The following is a 19,578-nucleotide window of genomic DNA, read 5'->3' on the forward strand; positions in this document are numbered from 1 at the left end:
GGGGGGGGGGGGAATACATGAGACTGGCTTACACCAAAATCCACCGATCTACCACCAAATCCAGTCTCGTGTTTTATTCCCCCCTTAGGTAGAGTCTTCCCAAGGTCTTGGAAGAGTTTCAAATGTGGAGGAAACATATTCCACGGACCTACGTGGACGCCGAGAATGCACTGACTCCGATATGACATCTTAAGTGGTGACTGCCGACAGGTCCAGGACCTCTACAAGATCCATGCCTCCCGGATCAGGTACGAAACTCGAGATCAAGATGGAAAATCCCCGAAACCTAAAGAAGTATTCGATACATCCTCCGTAAGGAACAAGGAGACTACCAATACGGTAGTGCTTGCAGTCTCAAACAGCTGTACTTCGTATAAGGGCCCTGTGCCTGTTGTACCGGCCATGGGTTGAAACTACATACTACCATAGCATCTCCGTAAGCACACTCTGAGCAACCTAGGGCAAAGTCAACTCCAAAAGTATGCGTGACAACGTGTACTCGTGTCACCGGCATCATTGGTAGCAGGAGGTTAGGATTCGTAGGATCCAGATCCGTAACTGCCGAGCCCCTTTAACAGAGCCAACATTACCGCTTCTACGGAGCTTCCGAATGCTACCAGGGACAGCGGACAGCAGACAGCCAAAAGTCAGCGTCGTGACAGCTGGTTTGAACCAAAATCAGGGTTGAATGCGGCACAGCAAATGTCTGTTCCAGGGGCTTGTTTCTGAGCTGAGCTGGTTGAGCAAGATATCATCCAAAGACAGCCCGTCATATTGTCGACCTGCGCTACTCGGCGGGCTCTCCGAGAGATCTTCAGAAGAAATGCTGCAAACTCGGGTCAGATTCCCAAAGCGATATGGCTGGTTGGTGGGATTAAAGTCAATCTGGCGGAGCGCTTCAAGGGTCTTACTGTGAAGTGAGTTGGCTTGTGACGGGTGGTATTAGGCGTCGCTTAAAACATGTTGAACAGCGACGTACCCTGCTTGTCAGATATCAGCCCTGGCACGCCGTAGTATGATAGCGTTGCATGGGAATCTGTCACTTGTGTGAGCTAAGAAATGTCTGGAAGTGATGGGCACTACCAATGCCTCAAGCAGGCAGGTGATTGCAATCATTAACTTGGTCCCTTGTGGGGGTGATGAATTTGAAAGATGGAAATAAGGTGGATAGACCGACAGGTTTATATTGATCGGTACCAAGCAGCCGATGTCTACCCAGATTGCTACGCGGGGACAACTAATAATAAACAGTCACTGGGTTTCGTGAACTCTTATCATATGTAGAGTTGAGGTGGTAAGGTTACCCTGGCACACACCAAGGCACACCAGTGAGCTGTACACCAGTTAGTTATGCTGACTATTATGGTCATTATTCGCTGTCGATATAATAACGAGACATGATATGATGCGCACTACGGAGTACGGTGCGTGTCGGAAACTTAGCTGAACACGTCTATATCATAATGGAACCAAGAAACGTGGATCTGCAGATGTTTGCTTTTTTAGGTCGCTTCAGGTGTGACCCTCCCATCGACATTTCTCGTCTTGCTTCCTCCAACTGTGGAGGTGATGGAAGAAGTCCGATGAATTGCGGTCTTCAAGTCATAAACTTCAGTGCCCCAGAAATGAACTAAACCAACTCAGGGGTAGAATAGCGGCTTCACCCTCGATTGTGACCCCCGGACTGAAGTCCCACTCCAGCACGAATTATCTTGACTTATTAAAAGCCTTGGTGATACCCAATGTTAGAACTGCTAGACTATTCGAGACAGTCCGGTCACGGCGCCTGAATGAATGTCAGCATAAACACACCAAGTCAGGTACCGTGCAGATTATAGCTGCACTTGGCCCAATGGAGGCTGGCTTATCGACCTCTGTGCCCGGAAACTTGGGACTCCGCTGCACTGCTAGACCCAAAGGCTAAGCAGATTGGCTTTTGGGTTGGGTCTTGGGAGGTGGGTTCACCGTTCATGAACCCACCTCGTCAACTGTTGGTGGTGTTGCCAGGGAGCTGGGTCCAGTTCCTACAGCAAGCACAGCACAGCACAGCACAGCGTTAAGCCAAGTTACAGGGATCGAGGTTGATGGTGATGGGACGGACATCGACATATTCTGAAGCACCGCCGTGATTTTTGAGCAGAAAGCGGTCGTATCCATCCATGCCTGCTCGCTAGGGACTCGTCCCATACGAATTTGGCCTCGATGCCGGAGCTGACGCCCATTAAGACACGACACAGCAGCACACGACACCACGACGCACGGCACGGAACGGCGCGACCTTTGGACTTAGGTTTGGTTAATAAGTCTTCGGAGTATTATTACTTAGAATTTTGTGTTATGTATGGACTAGGTATCCGTAGTTGACCGAACCTCTTCTTTTCCTTCTTCTTTTCCTCTCTTTTTTCCATCTCCAATTGTATGATATGTACACTTCGTTAGGTACGACAACGCATTTTGACGCCAACCTACCAACCTTTGACGCCAAAGTCACATCGTCGATTCCTCTATTGCCTCAGACACTTTCCCACCCCTAACGTTCTCTCACCGTTGCTGAGAGCTAATTCGAGCTGGCCCTTCGAGCAATTGGCAAATTCCGTGCCTGCCACTCACTACTGTGCTGTACCTTACTTTGTAGTTGAGGCTTGGCTCTTGCACCCGCTTAACCAAAATTGAAGCCGTGCTTGCCCTCTTTTGATCTCTATTCACGGCACTTTTACAACGAGTCCTCGGGAATTGCATTCGCTTATGATGATATGCTTTGACCATTGAAGCATATCGACGAGGCACGAGCAATAATAGCGTCTTCCACCATTTCCGATCTGCCCTTCGTATCGACTCTTCCCGAATCAACCCTTTGTTTACTGCAACTCTCCCCTCCTTGCAAACCTTCGACCTCGATCGGCTCTCGTCTACCGGTAAGACACTGTCAACCGAGTGTCAATCACATCCCCAAGGTAAGGGACGAGGAGTCTAGGAACGGTGCCTGCGGGGGGCCAACTTGACAGCAGTGGACCTTGCATCGCCGTTCCTTTCCGATTGCCTCATGATCAGCAGTCACTAGGTAGCTATTCGTCCTCATCACCACTCCCTGTCGCCAAATCTCGACAACCCTGCTTCGCAGCTCGAGCACGAGCCAAACTCTCAACTCGACTTCGTCATGAGCCAGGGTGATGGAATTGCAGCGTTGGATTCGACCCTGGGATGGAACGAGGATCAATGGCCAAATCGAGCTGAAGCAGTGGTGGCTATCGACAGCAATAGCATGAATGCAAGAGATAGCGGCAGCGTTAATAGCCAGGGCCCAGGCCGTCCTGATGATATTATGAGCTTCTTCGACAACGAGACTCTCTCCTCGGGTTCTGCAAGTTTATCTCAACCTCTTTATCCTAGGCCTCTGCACCACTACCCGCATCAAACGAGTCACATTAACAAGAGCCGCATACATGCACAACCCTCGCATGTGTATACACCCATTTTCGAAACCATGCATTCTCTACAGCGCCCAAAGCCACCACTGCAGCCGCAACGCCAACGCCGTGTTCCCACAAGGCTCGACACTAACGGTTCTACGGATACCAGCGCCATCGATCAAAGCCAAGGCCTTGGTGATCACAGCTTTTTGCTGCCATCTCGACCCATGAGCATTGCAACTACAGACGTGACGCCCACAAAGGATGAACCAACGTGCAGTAACAGTTTGTATCGCGCCTGGGCGGAAGAGGAGCAGATCGAGCTGCGAATACATTCAGAGACAAATCATGATACCGATAATCTGCGACACAACTCGCAATACCATGACCTGCTTAGCGAAATCGATACAGAGTGCCTCTTCCCCGACGATAGTCTCACTGCAGATCACCGTCCATCATCTTCCCGCAGTCACCTACTTCAGTGGCGACGTAGTCCAAGCGCTGCTGCGTCCACTGCTTCAAAACACCAGAGGGTATCTTCTGATGTCCAGCCTCCTACCACAGAAAATCGACCATCAGCAACCATTACAAGACAAGAATTCGAGGCTCTTCCACCAACAATTCAACGAAAAGTAAGTTCGTGGCTTTCATTATTTTGCGGATCCCTTGCCGTGTGTCCCATTTTTTGTTTCTCACGGTCTGTTTCGATACTACCATAAGGGAGTCGAAGCAGGCGAAGATTTGAGGCCCCTTGGTGATGCGATCAATCGATTTCTCATGCCACTGCAGTCCTCATCACCCTTTGCTTTTTCAAATGAAACAAGGTTTCAGATTGCGACAAGCGTCTCTGCCCACCTCGTATGCGTTAGTTTATGGGTTTTGGCTGTACGAAATCAATATGACTTGGCGAGGTTGAGTCTACTGTACTCTATGTACCTGTCTGAATATGGGTCCTCTTGCAGGTGCCGGGGGCTAGTCGCCGCCTAATTGTCAAATTGAGGAACGGGGAACCATCAGGAATCGCTAAAAGAAGCCACTGTCCAATACCCATGTCCTGTCCTTGCCCTGTCTGGTTTGGCTCACGGTGGCCGTTTGGGCGGCTCCACGCACTTCGTCCGCTCAGTGACTAGCCATTGGCCGATTCTCCCATGGCTTGTCTACGCAGCCCCTGATACAGAGCACACAGGAGCAAGAAAGTGCTCTCTTTCGCTCAGCAATCACGTCCCCCCAACCCAAGGCGTTGTGACGACGCCCTAGACGTGCAGTTCCTGGATGATCCATGCCACCTGGTGCACCAACGTGCTTGTGTACCAGCAATCACCAGGCGTCATACACCCAAGACATTCGAGTCGTGCCCCACGAGCCTTTTAGTCAACGACTCTCTGCATTAGCTCTGCCATTCCGTTCCTGAATTGAGACATAACCATTCCCGCCCCTCTCTCTGGTACCTTAAGAATCAGGGCTTCCCCTTCATGGCTTATCTACATTTTTATGTTTGCTCTATTTAATTGCTATATTAGCTGTATTTACTTGGTGCCTCATACTGAACTTTTCTCCTTGACAGTACTTCTCAACTATCGAGCGATCGCAACTAGCTCAATCACCCGACCTCGGAAACTGTCAACGGCCCGGTAGTGTCGGACAAGATCAACTTCTTTCCCCTTGGTCATCGCTCCCCAAACCTAGAGGGAGCTACGAGCACCAAGAAAGGCCCATTACTTCGGATGATTCTATCCTGCGCACAGATCGTCCACGAATTACTGCAACGGACCAGAAATTCTACGCCAACCTTCCTGAGAAGATAAAACGCCGCCACCTTACTGAGGAAGAGCTCCAGTTGGCGTATAAGTCACAAACTACTTTCACCTACGCGCCAGAAGCAGTATCGAATAAAGTCGATATTCCACCTCAAGAGGTCAAAATGCCGTCGCCACTCCCAAGTCCTGGACCGTCTGAAGGATCGTCCCCATTCTCGGGTATGCTGTCCAGGCAAAATGACAGAGCCATGACGAGCTCAGATATCAAGCGAGCGGATTCTTTTTATGACAGTTTCCGATGGCTTGACGATGAAGAGGGGTTGGATCTACGTTTATATCTTGATGATTATCACATCAATCTGCGAGAAGAAATACCGGTTCCAAACAAGAGCCGAAGGCCATCGTTTCGCCGTCACTTATCAATTAATAAGCTGCCCTTTGGAAAACCCTCCGTCAATGGACTTGGAGAAGGCCCTGCTTCCCCCACCACTCTACCGCCGTCTGCCTCGCACAGCTCCAGTGTTGGCTCATCTGGCCATGTGCGGAAGAAATCTCGTGCTCGCGCGCTGTCATTAATATCTGCCAACAGACAAACACCCTTGGCGTCTCCCTCTCCTTTGACCCCACCCCTCGACCCTTCTGCCGCTCATTATCGAGACCCTGAGGCTCGAAAGAAGCTTCGAGCTTATCTCGCTTCGCCCCAGAAATTTGATGAGGCCATTGAGTTTGGATTCTCCTCCAAAGATGGACCCCGGCCACATACGGGATTTAACAAGGCCTCCGCATACGACCCGGACAGATTGCGAAGCTTCCTAGAAGATGATCGATCATCAAGATACAGCGACGACGCTTCTGCAGCTGAGCCTGATTCTCCAAAAACTCCTCAATTGTTCGACAAGACACCGCATATTCGATCTCTACGAAGTAGCAACGAGCACTCGTCATACTCAAGAGGAGAGAAATCTATATATGACCCAGCAGCGAGCCGAGAAATGACACTTCGTATGACCTTGACACGACCAGATCTTCGCCAAAGCGAGGATCAGATCTATGGCTGGAAACAGGCTGGTAGCCGAGTGAGCTCAAGCCGTGGAGATCACACACCTAGCCCAGCATTGTACGCTCGGGAAGGCAATCCCAAACAGAGCATTGAAAGACAGCTCGCTGCTCTTGACCAGTGGGAAGATCCTGTCGATCATGATAATCGCACCGTGAAAAGATTCTGGAATCGAGTCAAGCGGTCATAGTCCGAGCCACAGCGCCACAGCGCGGCCACCTGCAATGGTGCAACCAGCACCTTTGCGTTCCAGCTTATATAAAAATTCATGTATTGGTTATCAATTTTTGGGAAGCAAGCATTGTCTCATACATTCTTTTGTTTTTCTTTACTATCAAATACCCCAAATCGTTTAATTGCTATCTTAGACCTGTCGTTACATCGCATTTGCTATGGTCCAGTTCATATACAGGCATTACATGAGCAAAACAGTCTCGGTTACTCAATGGAAGGAGTTGAAGGAGTAATATTTTGGCATGTTCGTTGTGTTGAGAAATCATCTTGACCGCAGTGGCATTAAACACATGAATAGAGCAAAGTCTTCCTTACAGACTGCAACATGGCAAGCATGGCGCAAGCTGGGATTGGAATTGCAAAAATAAATCAAATATGATGGACATATAGCTCCGAGCTGCATGGTTCTATCTGTACAATACCACTTAGTGACATGAACTGCAACTCAATAGTGCCTTTGTGACTTGTCATAGTTGTCGAAATCCTTCAATTACACTCACTATTCGTGCAACATCTCGAGAGCCTTATCCCAGTCCACTAGAGGTTAACATGATCTGTTATTAGCCAAGCAATGAAATTCTTTGTCATGCAGCCAGCACGGATATATCACACGGCAAGTGTGATACCCGTGCATCTATCACCAAACCATGAGTTTTTCGCACAAGAAATGACCGGAACGAATATCCACTTCCGGCCACTACCTCCTTGTCTGTGCCTCAGATAGTTCATGCAAGTCTTAGCTGGCATGTCTGAGCTGAATGATGACTGTCAGCACGATCTCCAGGGGATCAGAGCTGGAGTATGATGAGTAAGATCATACCCTATGCAACGACAAGTGTGTCTCTTTCTTATGCGTGATGTGAGTTACGGAGTCATGGCACGTTTGAAGTAATAATTATACCGTGTATGTCTGTCTGTCTGTCTGCCTTTCTGCTCTGTTTCTCCTGCTATACTACTAGTCCTCTCTTCTTACCAAAACGCTCGCATCATTCCATCGCATTCATCTTTTCGGCACACAAAAAAGTTCTCCCAATAAGACACCATATCATAGTACAGTCCTGGTTCACGTCGTAGCTCGTACATTCTTTCTCAAACCTCTTCGTCGCTCTCCTCACCGAGTAGCTCACCCTCGTCGTCATCGACCATAGAATAGTCACCCCGTCCTCGAGCGAAGCTATCACGTGTGGTATATCGTCTTGACCAGTTGCCTCCCCTACTTCGGTTTGATACACGCTCGTAGACTCCAGTGGCGGATCGCCATATGGAGGTCAAGACTAGTGGTAGGGCAGCAACAACAGCTGTAAATGCTGAGATGGCAATGACGGGATACTTGATCCAAGGTTGCTCACTGTCAAAGGTTGCACTGTTATCACCCAGTCGGATCTGTCCAAATTTGCCGCTCCAGTTGCGCCAAGCATACCAGCCAAAAGCGGCAGCCAGTCCGATGGGGATGATGATAGCAAAGAAAATAGCCCAGCCTGAAGTGCCACGCTTGCGTGCAAAATCCTCCTCGTGTCCTGCACAGGCGTGCTCTGTGGATGTCTTATCCAGCTCTTGGCCACCTTCGCAGGTGGTCAAGGGGATGCGGCGATAACCTGTAGGGTCGAAGTACGATGTCTCGTTGGGATGTTGTTTGCACCACTCCTCGCCCGAGATGGCATCATGATCTGGAACCAGAGTACATTGTCCATGATTGTCTAGTTCGAAGTTGTATGCACTGCAAATTATTAGTTTATATTCTCGACCATGTCGATTGTCATACACTTACCATTCAAAATCTCGCCTGGTACACTCGCAGTTTTCATATTCTCGCAATCGTGACATGCTTGCTTGATTGTAGCACTTGCGATCCGTCTTCTTTCGCAGATACTTGGCCTTATGTCCGAAAAGGCAGTCATCGTTTTGAAGGGGATGTTTAGGGGACCAGAGATCGTAATCTGAAGAAGAATCATCGGAGTACTTGCAGGGCTGATTTGTGAGTCCTGTGAAATCGAGGTTGGCAGCGAAGAGTTTCTTATCATCTGTCTGGTACCACACCAAAAAGTTTCGGGAAGTTCCACTATGGACAGATGTCAAGTCTTGAATAGTCACTTCCTTGTCGGTGAACTTGTAGTCCGTCCAAGTATTGCCCTCGTCTGTTGAGTAAGAGACAATATTTGACTTGATCTTGTTCGCGAGGGTAGCACGCTGTGCGAGTACAATGATCGAACCTTGGTCACCATATTGCCACGTCCATACACCCTTCTTAACGCTCTTCCAGTTGATTCCGCCATCAGCTGACATGAATGTATCGGCATCCTTGACATCTCCAAGGCTTGGTCCAACGTTTCCATAGCCGAAGATCAGGCCAACAGCGGTGCTTGCTGAGAAAGTTCTGCCCTTATTCTCTCGCTCTGTGTAGTGGTGTAGATGGAGAGCGCATTTGCTATCACCTGAGGAGCTGCATGAATAAGACTTGCCATCTGCACCCTTTGATGGAGGGGGGAGGAAGCCCCATTCGGCACCATCGTTGTGCGAAATCTTTGTCTGAATCAACTTCTTTCCGTTCTTATCATCGGGGTTCGAAACAGAATTGATAAGGGTGACGCCCTCAAGACCCGCGACCTTTTCAAAGTCCACGTAACCCAGTTCGTCGGAGTTGACGTTGGGTGCGCTGAGGACATATGTTGTACCGTTAGAATTACTCTTGATTATTGAGCCGCGTCGTCGGCCTTCGGAAAGATCAGTGGCGACAAATAGGTTGACGGCGTGGTTAGAGCTGTCAAGAACAGTGTACAATGACGAGTGAGAATCGTGAAAGTTGCGCGGAAATTGGGCTGCTTCGAAATGCTTTCCGTCCATACTAGCAATGGCTTGTAGGCCGGCGCTCTCCTTGCCATCTTCAATAACCTCATCCGTGGCGAGGATAAACTCATTCATAGTTGCAAACGCCGCAACCGTACCGTTGTGGATAATCCTGTCGTCCTCAGAGAAGTCCTCAATTGTGACAATGGTTTTGTGATTGTCTGTGTTCTCGTCCTTGTGAACGAGACAGACGATTTGTTTCTGAGCGCGGAACTTGAAGGCAGAGTTTCCTGTGAACTCGCACTTGGTTGCGTAGCGTTGCAAAGTCTTCCAGTTGTCACCACGATCAGTTGAGATTGAGGCTTCAGGGTAACAATCCTTGCTACCCGCAACATCACCACACCGCTGTCCGATCCAGATGATCCAGTCCTTCTTGTCTGGATGGAAACTCATCGGGGCACCTGGATCAGAAAATGGCGTCTTGAAGCTGTGAAAACTATGACCGCGGTCAATGGTATAGATGACCTTTTCAGAATCTGTATGGAAGAAGACGACTTCCCTGAAGTAGGTATGAGGAATCAGTCCCAAGATATTCTCCTCTTCAAGAATGCGCTTCCAAGTTTTGCCATGATCAGCTGTGATCCATAGCTTGTTTTCCACCTCGACTTTACCGCCAGGTAGCTTATCACCAATGGGTCGAGCAATAACAACTTCGCTGGTAGGACTCTCAGATCCGAGACCCATGAGGTAAAATTTCTGCATGTCCTTGCCTTTGATATCCGTGAACTCATTGATCTTGAGCGAAATTTCACCACTGGCCGGAGTACCAGGCGTCGAACCGCCACCGGGACTGCCGCCATCGGAGCACTTGCGTTCAACTGGGTCATCCTTCTGAGCGCCACTCTTTCGAGTACATGTATTTCCTGGAATAAGGCGCCACCCGGACGATCCCTTGAAGGTCTCATCCTTGCCCTTACAAGAGCCTTCTGGAATAGGAACTGGTCCAACTTTCTTACAGACCTTATTGTCATCGGGGTCCCTCTGAAAGTTGTAGTCGCATTCAAAGTCGGCATCGGTACACTCGCAGTTCTCGATAACGGGTTCAGGGTCACGGAAGTCGGCCTTGAGAAAGCAATCCGCCGATTTCTTGCGGCGGTTGTATGTCTGCTTGTGACCCATGATGCAGGTTGGCGCTCCCTTGTCGTCAACACGTGCATACCATGACTCCATGTCCTTACTCTCGCAAGTGCGCTTCTCCATACCCTCAAAATTAATGGCGATCATGTGAAAAGCTCTGTCCTTCTCGCCAACAAGCAGAAACTTGAGACTCGTCGAGTCTTGAGTAGTTGTCAGAATAACAGGCCTGACCTTTAGGCCATCAGGGAGCGGGGCGGACTCCCAGTTTTCTCCATAGTCCAAGGAGAAGGAAATCTTATCGACGTCCTCCTTTAGAGAATCTCTGGCAGCGACCAAGATACTGCCTGTGTCGCCAAATTCATATTTGTGAGGACCTTCGAGCGCCTTTTTCCATGACACGCCAGCGTTGTCAGAAACATAAAGATTGGAACTCTCGAACTCGCCGAGTGCGGCGCCCGTGTTTCCATTGCCCATAACAAGACCGGGAGCCGGGCTCGAGAAGATGCGGCCGATATTGTCAATGTCTGTCATTGAATGTAGGTGGATGCGGTCTTGTCCAGCTTTGACTGGCTCAAAGGTTCTTCCATCGTCAAATGTGATCTGTGTCATCACAACTTTCTTTGCGCTCTTCGCATCAACATCCTTGCCGTTTTCAACCGTGTTGACCAGGAAGATACCTTGAATTCCGCTGATTTTCTCGAAATCGACGTGGCCCTTGACATTGCGATTGGTGTACGGAATGTTCTCTGTGAAGTATGTACCGTTCGAGTTGCTGGTGAAGATGACACCCATAGGGGTGGACGGGTGAGAAGTCATCACGTCGACTTGAATGCTGTAGTTGGTGCTTTCGAGGACCGTGTAAGCTTCCTGGTTGATCTTGTGGGAATGGTCATGGCTGTCGTCGGTGGGGAACATGGCTCGGTGCCAGAACTGAGCATCACTGGTAACGAAGAGAGTCATCTCATCACTGCCAGCGGATGACGAGGCAAGAAGAATAAAGCTCTTGACGGCTGCGATGCTAACGACGCCAGTTACATCACGTTGACCATCCAAACTTGGCTCGAATTCGTCGAATTTTCCACCACTACCCTTGGCAAAGAAGTTATCCGAAACGCATAACTTCTGGCTTGTTTTGAAGAGACTCAGAGGGTCGGTAACGATGCAAAGGATTCTGGTTTTGTCCAGCTCGGCATCGCCGGTTGTGAACTCTCGGTTTGTCTTGGCCCACCAGCAACCTGAGGTACTGGGGCGCAGCTGCTGCACAGTCTTGAAACCATCAATTGTATATGTTGTTTCCTCGTCGCAAAAAATTCCATCGCAGTTCATGCCGTTGAAAATGATGCGCTTCGGGTCACCTGCGTGGAAGACAAGAGTATCGGGTTGGAAGGCACTCGGCATTGTACCGCTGTTGAATTCACTCCAGCTTTTGCCACGGTCTTCGGTTTTGTAGTGTTTCCGATCTTTCGTGAGAACAAAAGCAGAATTGGAATCGAAGGGGTGAAGGTATAAGAAGGTTGCGCTTCGGTCGGGGATGTCAGGGACTTGCGCCCATGTTTTGCCTGCGTCTTCGGACCTCCAGATGTTTCTCTCCTCGATATCTTGGAAGACAACGACGTCACTATCCTCAAAGTAATTCAGGTTGAGAGGGGGATGCTTCGCGACGGAAGCGTCGACCGTCGGCTTGTCCTGCTTTGCTGCCACAGCTGTCCATAGCAGTGAGAATATGAGGGCGCGCCATGAGAGTGCGGCCCAGGCTGAGGACCTCATCATTGCGGCTGAACTTGCAGTAAAGATATCATGAAGAAGCAAACACAGCCGGAAGGTGCGAGGATCTCGCAATTTCGATAGGATTCGTGTAACAGAGAAGTGGCTGGCTCTGGAAGTATCGTTTTAAAGTCGTGTTTGAGACGTGTTGATGAAGTCTACCAGAAGTAGGACACTTTGCTCCTTACGAGTTAAGTTACGAGGCACGTCAGCAATGAGGCGGCAGCTGTTTCGCCCAGTTGATGTGGCGTCGAGCTTCGCCACACTAACGTTAGTTGCTCCTCACGCCCAGTCTTTTGGTGAAGGCTGATGCTCTGATGAAGATAAGATTATCCAGACACCTATGTGCTATAGGGAAATGATTCACGATTACAATCTGCTGATACCCATCCCGCAACTGCCCGCCCATATAGTCAATATCATTCGTTCCTTCTTTTATTTCGCTTTAACAGTGCTGGAATGCATGGAGTGGCGCTATCAGTAGTTATCTGCAACTCGGCTTCAGGGAGCAAGAAAACACCGGACCTTATATTGGTAAGGTGTCAAAAAATAAACTCAGCAAAAGATATCCTAAATATAGTAAAAGTATCCCAAATTTATTAAATATACCTAAGTCTTTTTGTCGTTCAGGATCAAGGTCCTGGGTCCTGGGTTTTCTTCCCTTCCCTACGGAGTAGCTCGGGTAGTCTAAATGCCATGTTTGGAAGATCGCATTCTTGGCATTGATGATCAGTGAATAATATTGAACTAGAACAAACCAACCCTTCAAATAGAGACTTGGCAAAAATGGAATTCCAGTGATTTATGCAAGTTGTGCAATTGCGAACACACCGAGATCGAACAATCATGATTGCCGTGAAGGCGAAACTCTCGACATCACACATGAAGCATTACTTATGCCTCTTACTGAATTGCACTATGAATTCATGAGGATCAGACATTATAGCATTTATCAGCGTCTCGATTCATCCACTTAGTCTACGATGCTCTCAAGAACATACAATGAGAGCTCGTATAAAGATTTATGGATAGGTGCAGGCTCAAGAAGGTGCACATTTGACAGCGGCATCCAATCCGTGACGTTTGTAGAGCTGACTTATAACGACATTTATTAGTAAGTGCCATGCAAGTCATATCTTCCACATCATAGATTCAAAAATTGATGATTTTACGATAAACATCATACCATTAGAGGGAGCCATCTCTACCATCAACCATAGCCTTTGATAGCAATGCCCAGATATTCCTAGATAGGAAAGGTGTATCAAAAGAGCTGAAACGCTGTGGAGTAGCGAGGTGATGCGGCCCCTGGTTCGGCACGGGGCTCCGTATTTCTCAGGTACGGTACATTAGTCTCACATGAAAGCCATACCCGTTTGAGATGTAGATTTAAGTCGAAGCAGAGACAGGTGCAAGCATCGTAAGCATACATTATCGATGCATTGATGTAATATCAACGAAGTGATACCTCGCCACTCAACCGTAATGAGAGATGTTATCTGCACATAGTGGCACTAACTTGAGAGTTGTTGAAGTGTGTGATAGGAGCCAACTGACCTTGATATTCATCCCGTCGACAAGTGGGACTCGAGGGCAAATGGATCCATATCATTAGTCCCTTCACGACATCACCTAGGCAAACGAAACCAAGCAAACATGAACAAATATGTAAAGATGAGAAGGGGCCTATAGTCCAACTTGACAGACTCGCTTGAATGTTGCGAACCTCGATTTAAAGCTCCAACGGTGGAAGTAACTCCTCTATGCGTGAGTGAGTGAGTATGTACCTACCTGAGGAGGTAGGTCGTGGTGAATCGACTATTAAATACCTTCAGGGACTACTCACAATCGCATTCCCGAAGCCACAGCGGAACTCTAATCCTTAGGTTTTCTCAATCAGCAGACAGCGAATTACGACTAGGTACTGATATGTTACTCTCATAAACACACTGGGTACCTTACGTGTAGTATCAGTGTATAGGTACAGTATACAATGGGATGAAGAAAGGAAGCCCATGGCTGGCAGGAACAAACAAGCGTCGTGTAAGTGCATCATTTCTGGACAGGGCTATAATCCCTTTCATTTCAGCTTTCCCCTCAGATCCAACCAAGATTAGAAACGTTAGCTCCTTGACTGCGCCATCATGAGAAAATCCTAGAATTCATCATGCTTGGCTAGGGAGATGAGGGGAACTAACTAAAGTCCAAGGTAAGGTAGGGGGCCGTTAGTCCCAGCACCAATAGGCAGGTCCCTTCGGACCCCTGACTCTCCCACTAAGATCCCAATCCCACCTTCACCCAGGTAAGTTCACTTCCAACTCCACGTGCTTGTTTTGAATTCGTGTTTTCCATCCTCCCTTCACTTTCATTCTCCTTCTCCCCAACTCAAAGCTTTCGCAACTTGTTTCTTGCATCATCGTTGCCTTCGCCGTCCTGTTCTTCTGCTTCGGTCACCTCAACCTGCGGCTCTTTGTGTTTAATGATTTTGCCGCCAACTCATTTGAGACACCAACGACGTTCCTTACCCTGCATAAGTCGTAACTTCGTCATCAACATGGCGTCCACTTACAAGCAGTTCCTTGCTGCGCCCAGCTCGTCTCTGCTGGCTGATACGGCTGCGCTGCACTACGTTACCACGACCACGACTTTTTCTGGTCCTACTGAGATCATCAAACATCTGAATGCGCTCCAGAAGCAGGTCGCAAAGAAGAAGGAGGAAGTGTTCAATATCGTTGATGGACAAAACGTTATTGTCTTAGAAGTTGACACAGGTCTCGGCTTTCAAACTGGAGGCGGTCCTTATCTCCCTGGCCTTGATGACAATTTTTTGTCTGCCCGTGATGTTTACCTCCCAGTTGTATGTTGTTTCCCTGCTTGGAGTGCTCTTTTCTGCCTCGCGCCAACACGAACCAAGTATTAACTGCTCCCCACAGACTCACTTTGTGACCTTCGATGAAGCTGGCAAGATTCTTCAGATTCGACTCCAATGGGACCAGGGCTCGCTTCTCAAGCAAGTGGAAGTGATTGGAAAGTCTGGCCGCAACTGGCCCATTAGAGATAGCCGAGAGCAGATCGCATTTATCCAGTCTTGCATCAGAACGGCTGGCACTGGTGCCCCTGTCGCCCCCAGCCACAACGAGACCGTTGCGCGAAACCGAACTAATTCCACTAATGCCCTCCGCGACCCCCATGCATCCCTGAGGCTGTTTGGTCCTCGAGATGAAATTGAAGCGGAGCCCGCCAGTGTTGTATCTCCTTACGCTGGTACTAGCCGCCCTCGACAGCGGTCTTTCACCGAGATCTTGGGTGACGAACCCACTTCACCCAGCTCTGGCCGTCGAAATATGTCGCCTTCCAAGCGGGGCCAGGGTAAGAACTTCCAGCCTTCGCGAATTTTTGATGGTCAAGAGCATGTCGAGCAACCGGAGGAGCAGCCTCAGCCCAAGAACAAGCGATATATCCGCCCTAACCCAAAGAAGTACTCTCATTTCGACTTTGCCGATGGTAGTGACCCTCAGGACGCCCCCAAGCCGGGCCAATCCTTTGATGAAAGACCAAAGTCTAAGCACGACAGCCAATGGTCTTTCCAGGATTTCGTGACGCCACAGAAAGTGAAGCCCTCCAGAACTATGCGCACCCAGGATGTTCGCCATTGGGACACTGACAAGGATATTGTGGATGAGACACCAGGCCACCCGGCTGCCAAGCCTAGACGCGATGCCGACGCACACTTCGAGCTACTTGACGACGGTGAGAGAGTGCCCCAGCAACCGCGCCCCGGTTCCCATCCCCCGGGCTATGCTCATAACGAGGGCCTAGGGCTTTATAAGAACCAATTGTTTGACAAGGAGGACGTAGGACAAAACGAACGCGCTTTAGGCAACATCACCAACGTGAAAGACCGTGGAAAAGATTTTGACCACCACTTCGATATCAGTGACAAGTCACCAGCCCAACCCCAAGATCGTGTCCCTGAAGGCCACCAGAAAGCTGTCCAAATGATGCAACACAACTGGGATACATACGACAAGTCTCCTGCCGGTCAAAAGGAAAACCGACCAACCGAGAACACCGATAGCCACAAGATCAACATCGCTGGTGATGGTATGGGAGGGCGAAAGGGCACCAACCGGGACTGGCTCTATGGAGAAACTCAAGATGTCCCTGAGTCGATTCCCACCCGCAAGCAACCCAATGTTGTTGCGTCGGGCGTTCCCTTGACCAAGAGTGCCAAAATTCACATTGCAGGCGACGGCATGGGCGGCAAGAAGGGTACTGAGCGAGACTGGCTCTACAATGAGACTAGCGAGACTGCTGGTGACTCACAGACCAACAAACCGATCCCTACAAGAACACCAGGATCCAACGCCGCACCTGCAAGTGAAATCAAGGAGAATACCGACAAGCACAAGATCAACATTGCAGGTGATGGCATGGGCGGTAAGAAGGGTACCGAGCGTGACTGGCTCTACAATGAGACGAGTGAGACATCTGGCGGTCAAGCAACAGCCACCAAATCGATCCCTACCCGAACACCAGGATCCAGCACCGCACCCACCAACGAAGTCAGAGAGAACACAGATAAGCACAAGATCAACATTGCAGGCGACGGCATGGGTGGTCGAAAGGGTACCAACCGAGACTGGCTCTACGGTGAACTGGACGAGCAGCCTCTTCCCACACGGCAGAACGCACCCTCTAAGAAGGACTTCTGGGACTTTTAGAGGAGAAGAGTGCTTTGCTAAGGAGAACACTCCGACTTTAATAGATCAAAATGTGCGCCCTGTCCTATTGCTACAGTCTTCGGTTATGTTGTGTGCATACCTGCATGCAAACGCACGAGTTATGAATCATGAGGGTTCATCAGCATTACTTTCCGCCTTGGAAACCCCGCTTGAAAGAGCACCATAGCCCTCGGAACTTCGTCTTTTATCTTTTTCTTTTTGCCCTTTTCTTACTCTTTCTTATTTGCTTGTTTTACGGCCTCGCTTACGTAGGTAGGCTGCTGAACACAAATTATTTGGCAGGAGGCGGACGATCAGATGCGGGCATGTTCTCGAAACGACGTATAAACATATGAGTGACTCCAATTAGATACCATTGCTATCACACTTTCTGAAACTTCATCATAAGAGGCACATGAGTGCCTTTCAGTGATTAATATCAATTGATGCCGTGGCCTGGTATTGTATGGCACTCAGCACACCTCCGCAGCGGTATGGAATCGGTTCGAAACAGGTGTGCATAAATATAGCGTTATTACGGAGTACAAGTGCAGATGTAAATGTAGTACAGTGGGTGGCCATAGGTAACGAATCCCGCGCTCTAAGCGCATCCAATTCAACTCCATGCTAACCTGGGTAATGACCAAATTCACAATGAGATATATATCCAACGCCTCTTTTTATTTCGTCATAATTCTCGTGGCTCAGCACATGAACTTATAGTATCTCTTCCATCTGGGCCAACCTTCTCGCTCCTCTCGTTCCTGAGCGACAAGGATAGGGACATTAAAGTCCCGACGTCCAGTGTCGACATCCATATCTCGTATTCTCACAAACGTAGTTCGGAAATAAAGCTTGTGGAATACATAAAAGGCCAAAACACAGGGTGCGCCAACCCATTTATGAAAGAAATTCTGCGCGACCTGAGCGCTTGTTAATTGTTGCCAGCCGATGGGAAAGGCGCCGACCCAGAATTGCGCTATGATGACAAGAACGTTCAGTGTGATACCAACCCAAGAACCCACGACGCCGACCTGGGACTGGAAGGGCAACTCGGAGACGGAGCGGCCTCGGGCAGCCCACGCACGGCGGAAACGGATATGACACACGCAGATAGAGCCCCATGTAAAGATGGTTGATAAGCCCGAGATGGCCATGAGCCAGTCAAGGACAGCTCCTTGTTCGGGCAGGTCTGCGAGGAAAGCGATGAGGCCGAACGCGCTTGCGATCGCAATGGCGACGAGTGGGCGGCCTTTGCGGTCGACGTAACCGACGATCTTGGGGGCCTGCCGAAGGTTTGCAAGAGCAGCAAGGGTACGCGAGGAACCGAAGACGGCAGAGTTACCGACGGACAGGACGGCAGTAAGGATGACCGCGTTCATGACAGACGGTAGGACCTGAATGCCGGCTTCTTCAATGGCTATGACAAAAGGTGAGGCTGATGCATCCGCATCGCTGTTACCGCCCACGAGGCGAGGGTCAGTGTGTGGAACGAGCAGTCCTACCAATGTCAAAGCAACAATATAGAAAAGCGTGATCCTCCAAAACACCTGCTTCAAAGCCGTTGGCAGCGATTTTCGCGGATTCGCTGTTTCAGCGGCAGCAAGGCCAATAAGCTCAGTGCCAGCAAATGAGAAAGCTGCTGTAACAAATACATTGCACATTCCTTTAAAACCGTTGTTGAAAGCACCAGGGTTTTGCCAATAACGGCCACCAATGTATCCGCTATCTGGCGTTCCGCCACAGTTGAGAACGATGCCGAGAAGGCTGAGTGGAATGTTAATTCTGCAACGGCTGAGAACTTGTATTCGAAAGTACTCACATGAAGCCAATAACAGCAATGACCTTTATAATGGAAAAGATGAATTCGGCTTCACCGTAGCCTTTGACGCCAAACATATTGATGACTATGATGACGACTAGGAATACAGAGACGAAAATGGCGCGTGTGAGACTCTCGTCCCAGTAAGAGAGGGTTAGGGATGCGGCGATGATCTCGAGCGGTAATACGATGAGCCATTGCATTGCGTAGCTGTGTAAGTCAATAAATGAGGCCAGGCCAGCAGCAAAAGAGCAACACTCACTTCCACCCCATTGCGAATCCCCAGGACGGATCGATGAACCGAGTCGCCCACGAAGAGAATGATCCAGCAATTGGGAAGATGACTGCAAGCTCACCCAGCGCTTGACATGTACAAAAGAGCATGGCGCCCACGATTGTAAAAGCCAGCAAAATCGATGCTGGACCTCCGTCTGCCAAAGCTCTTCCCGATGCGACAAAAAGCCCAGTACCTAAGTCTACGTCTTAGTTTTTTCCATCGAGGAATGCTGTAACCACTGTAAGTAAACTCACCGATGGAGCCTCCGATTGCAATCATTTGCAAATGTCTTCCTTTCAACTCCCTCGCAAGGCCTGAATTCGCCGTCTCCAACATGGCACTCTGGATATCGTAGTAATGCGCTCCATCATGCACCCTCCCGGACCCCTCGTGCTGCCCCAACGGATCATTCGTGAACAAACTCGATCTCTGATCCCGCCTAAACCCATCGACGAACCGGTCCCAATATGAAGGCGGGGAAATATCACCATACTCGGGTTCGCGCATGCTGAAAGAACTCCCGGGGGCGAGGGACTCCTCCTTCATCTTGCTAATGCTCCCGCGCTCGACATCGTGAGGCGCCATTCTTGCGCTTGAGCCTGCGTGCTGTGC

The 19,578-nt window shown here is 49.4% G+C and overlaps 4 protein-coding genes across 4 annotated transcripts; 2 read left to right on the top strand and 2 right to left on the bottom strand.

The window, feature by feature from the left end:
* Window positions 1-3,157: 3,157 nt before the first annotated feature.
* Window positions 3,158-6,414, top strand: FMAN_00962 (uncharacterized protein; the record flags this gene model as incomplete). The annotated part of the gene is made up of 2 exons (XM_041829409.1): window positions 3,158-4,042; window positions 4,975-6,414. 2 exons carry the CDS (start codon window positions 3,158-3,160, stop codon window positions 6,412-6,414), a joined length of 2,325 nt encoding a protein of 774 aa, XP_041676296.1.
* Window positions 6,415-7,547: 1,133 nt separating this feature from the next.
* On the bottom strand, window positions 7,548-12,149 carry FMAN_00963 (uncharacterized protein; the record flags this gene model as incomplete). The annotated part of the gene is made up of 2 exons (XM_041829420.1): window positions 7,548-8,175; window positions 8,227-12,149. The coding sequence occupies 2 exons, from the start codon at window positions 12,147-12,149 to the stop codon at window positions 7,548-7,550; spliced, it is 4,551 nt and encodes a 1,516-aa protein (XP_041676297.1).
* Window positions 12,150-14,697: 2,548 nt separating this feature from the next.
* Window positions 14,698-16,867, top strand: FMAN_00964 (uncharacterized protein; the record flags this gene model as incomplete). Its single annotated transcript, XM_041829431.1, has 2 exons — window positions 14,698-15,000; window positions 15,077-16,867. The coding sequence occupies 2 exons, from the start codon at window positions 14,698-14,700 to the stop codon at window positions 16,865-16,867; spliced, it is 2,094 nt and encodes a 697-aa protein (XP_041676298.1).
* A 704-nt stretch (window positions 16,868-17,571) lies between these two features.
* Window positions 17,572-19,551, bottom strand: FMAN_00965 (putative amino acid transport protein GAP1; the record flags this gene model as incomplete). Its single annotated transcript, XM_041829442.1, has 4 exons — window positions 17,572-18,634; window positions 18,690-18,899; window positions 18,952-19,159; window positions 19,221-19,551. 4 exons carry the CDS (start codon window positions 19,549-19,551, stop codon window positions 17,572-17,574), a joined length of 1,812 nt encoding a protein of 603 aa, XP_041676299.1.
* Between the last annotated feature and the right edge of the window lie 27 nt (window positions 19,552-19,578).

The sequence above is a fragment of the Fusarium mangiferae genome, assembly GCF_900044065.1.
Source record: "Fusarium mangiferae strain MRC7560 genome assembly, contig: FMAN_scaffold001, whole genome shotgun sequence".
NCBI classification, from domain to species: Eukaryota; Fungi; Ascomycota; class Sordariomycetes; order Hypocreales; family Nectriaceae; genus Fusarium; species Fusarium mangiferae.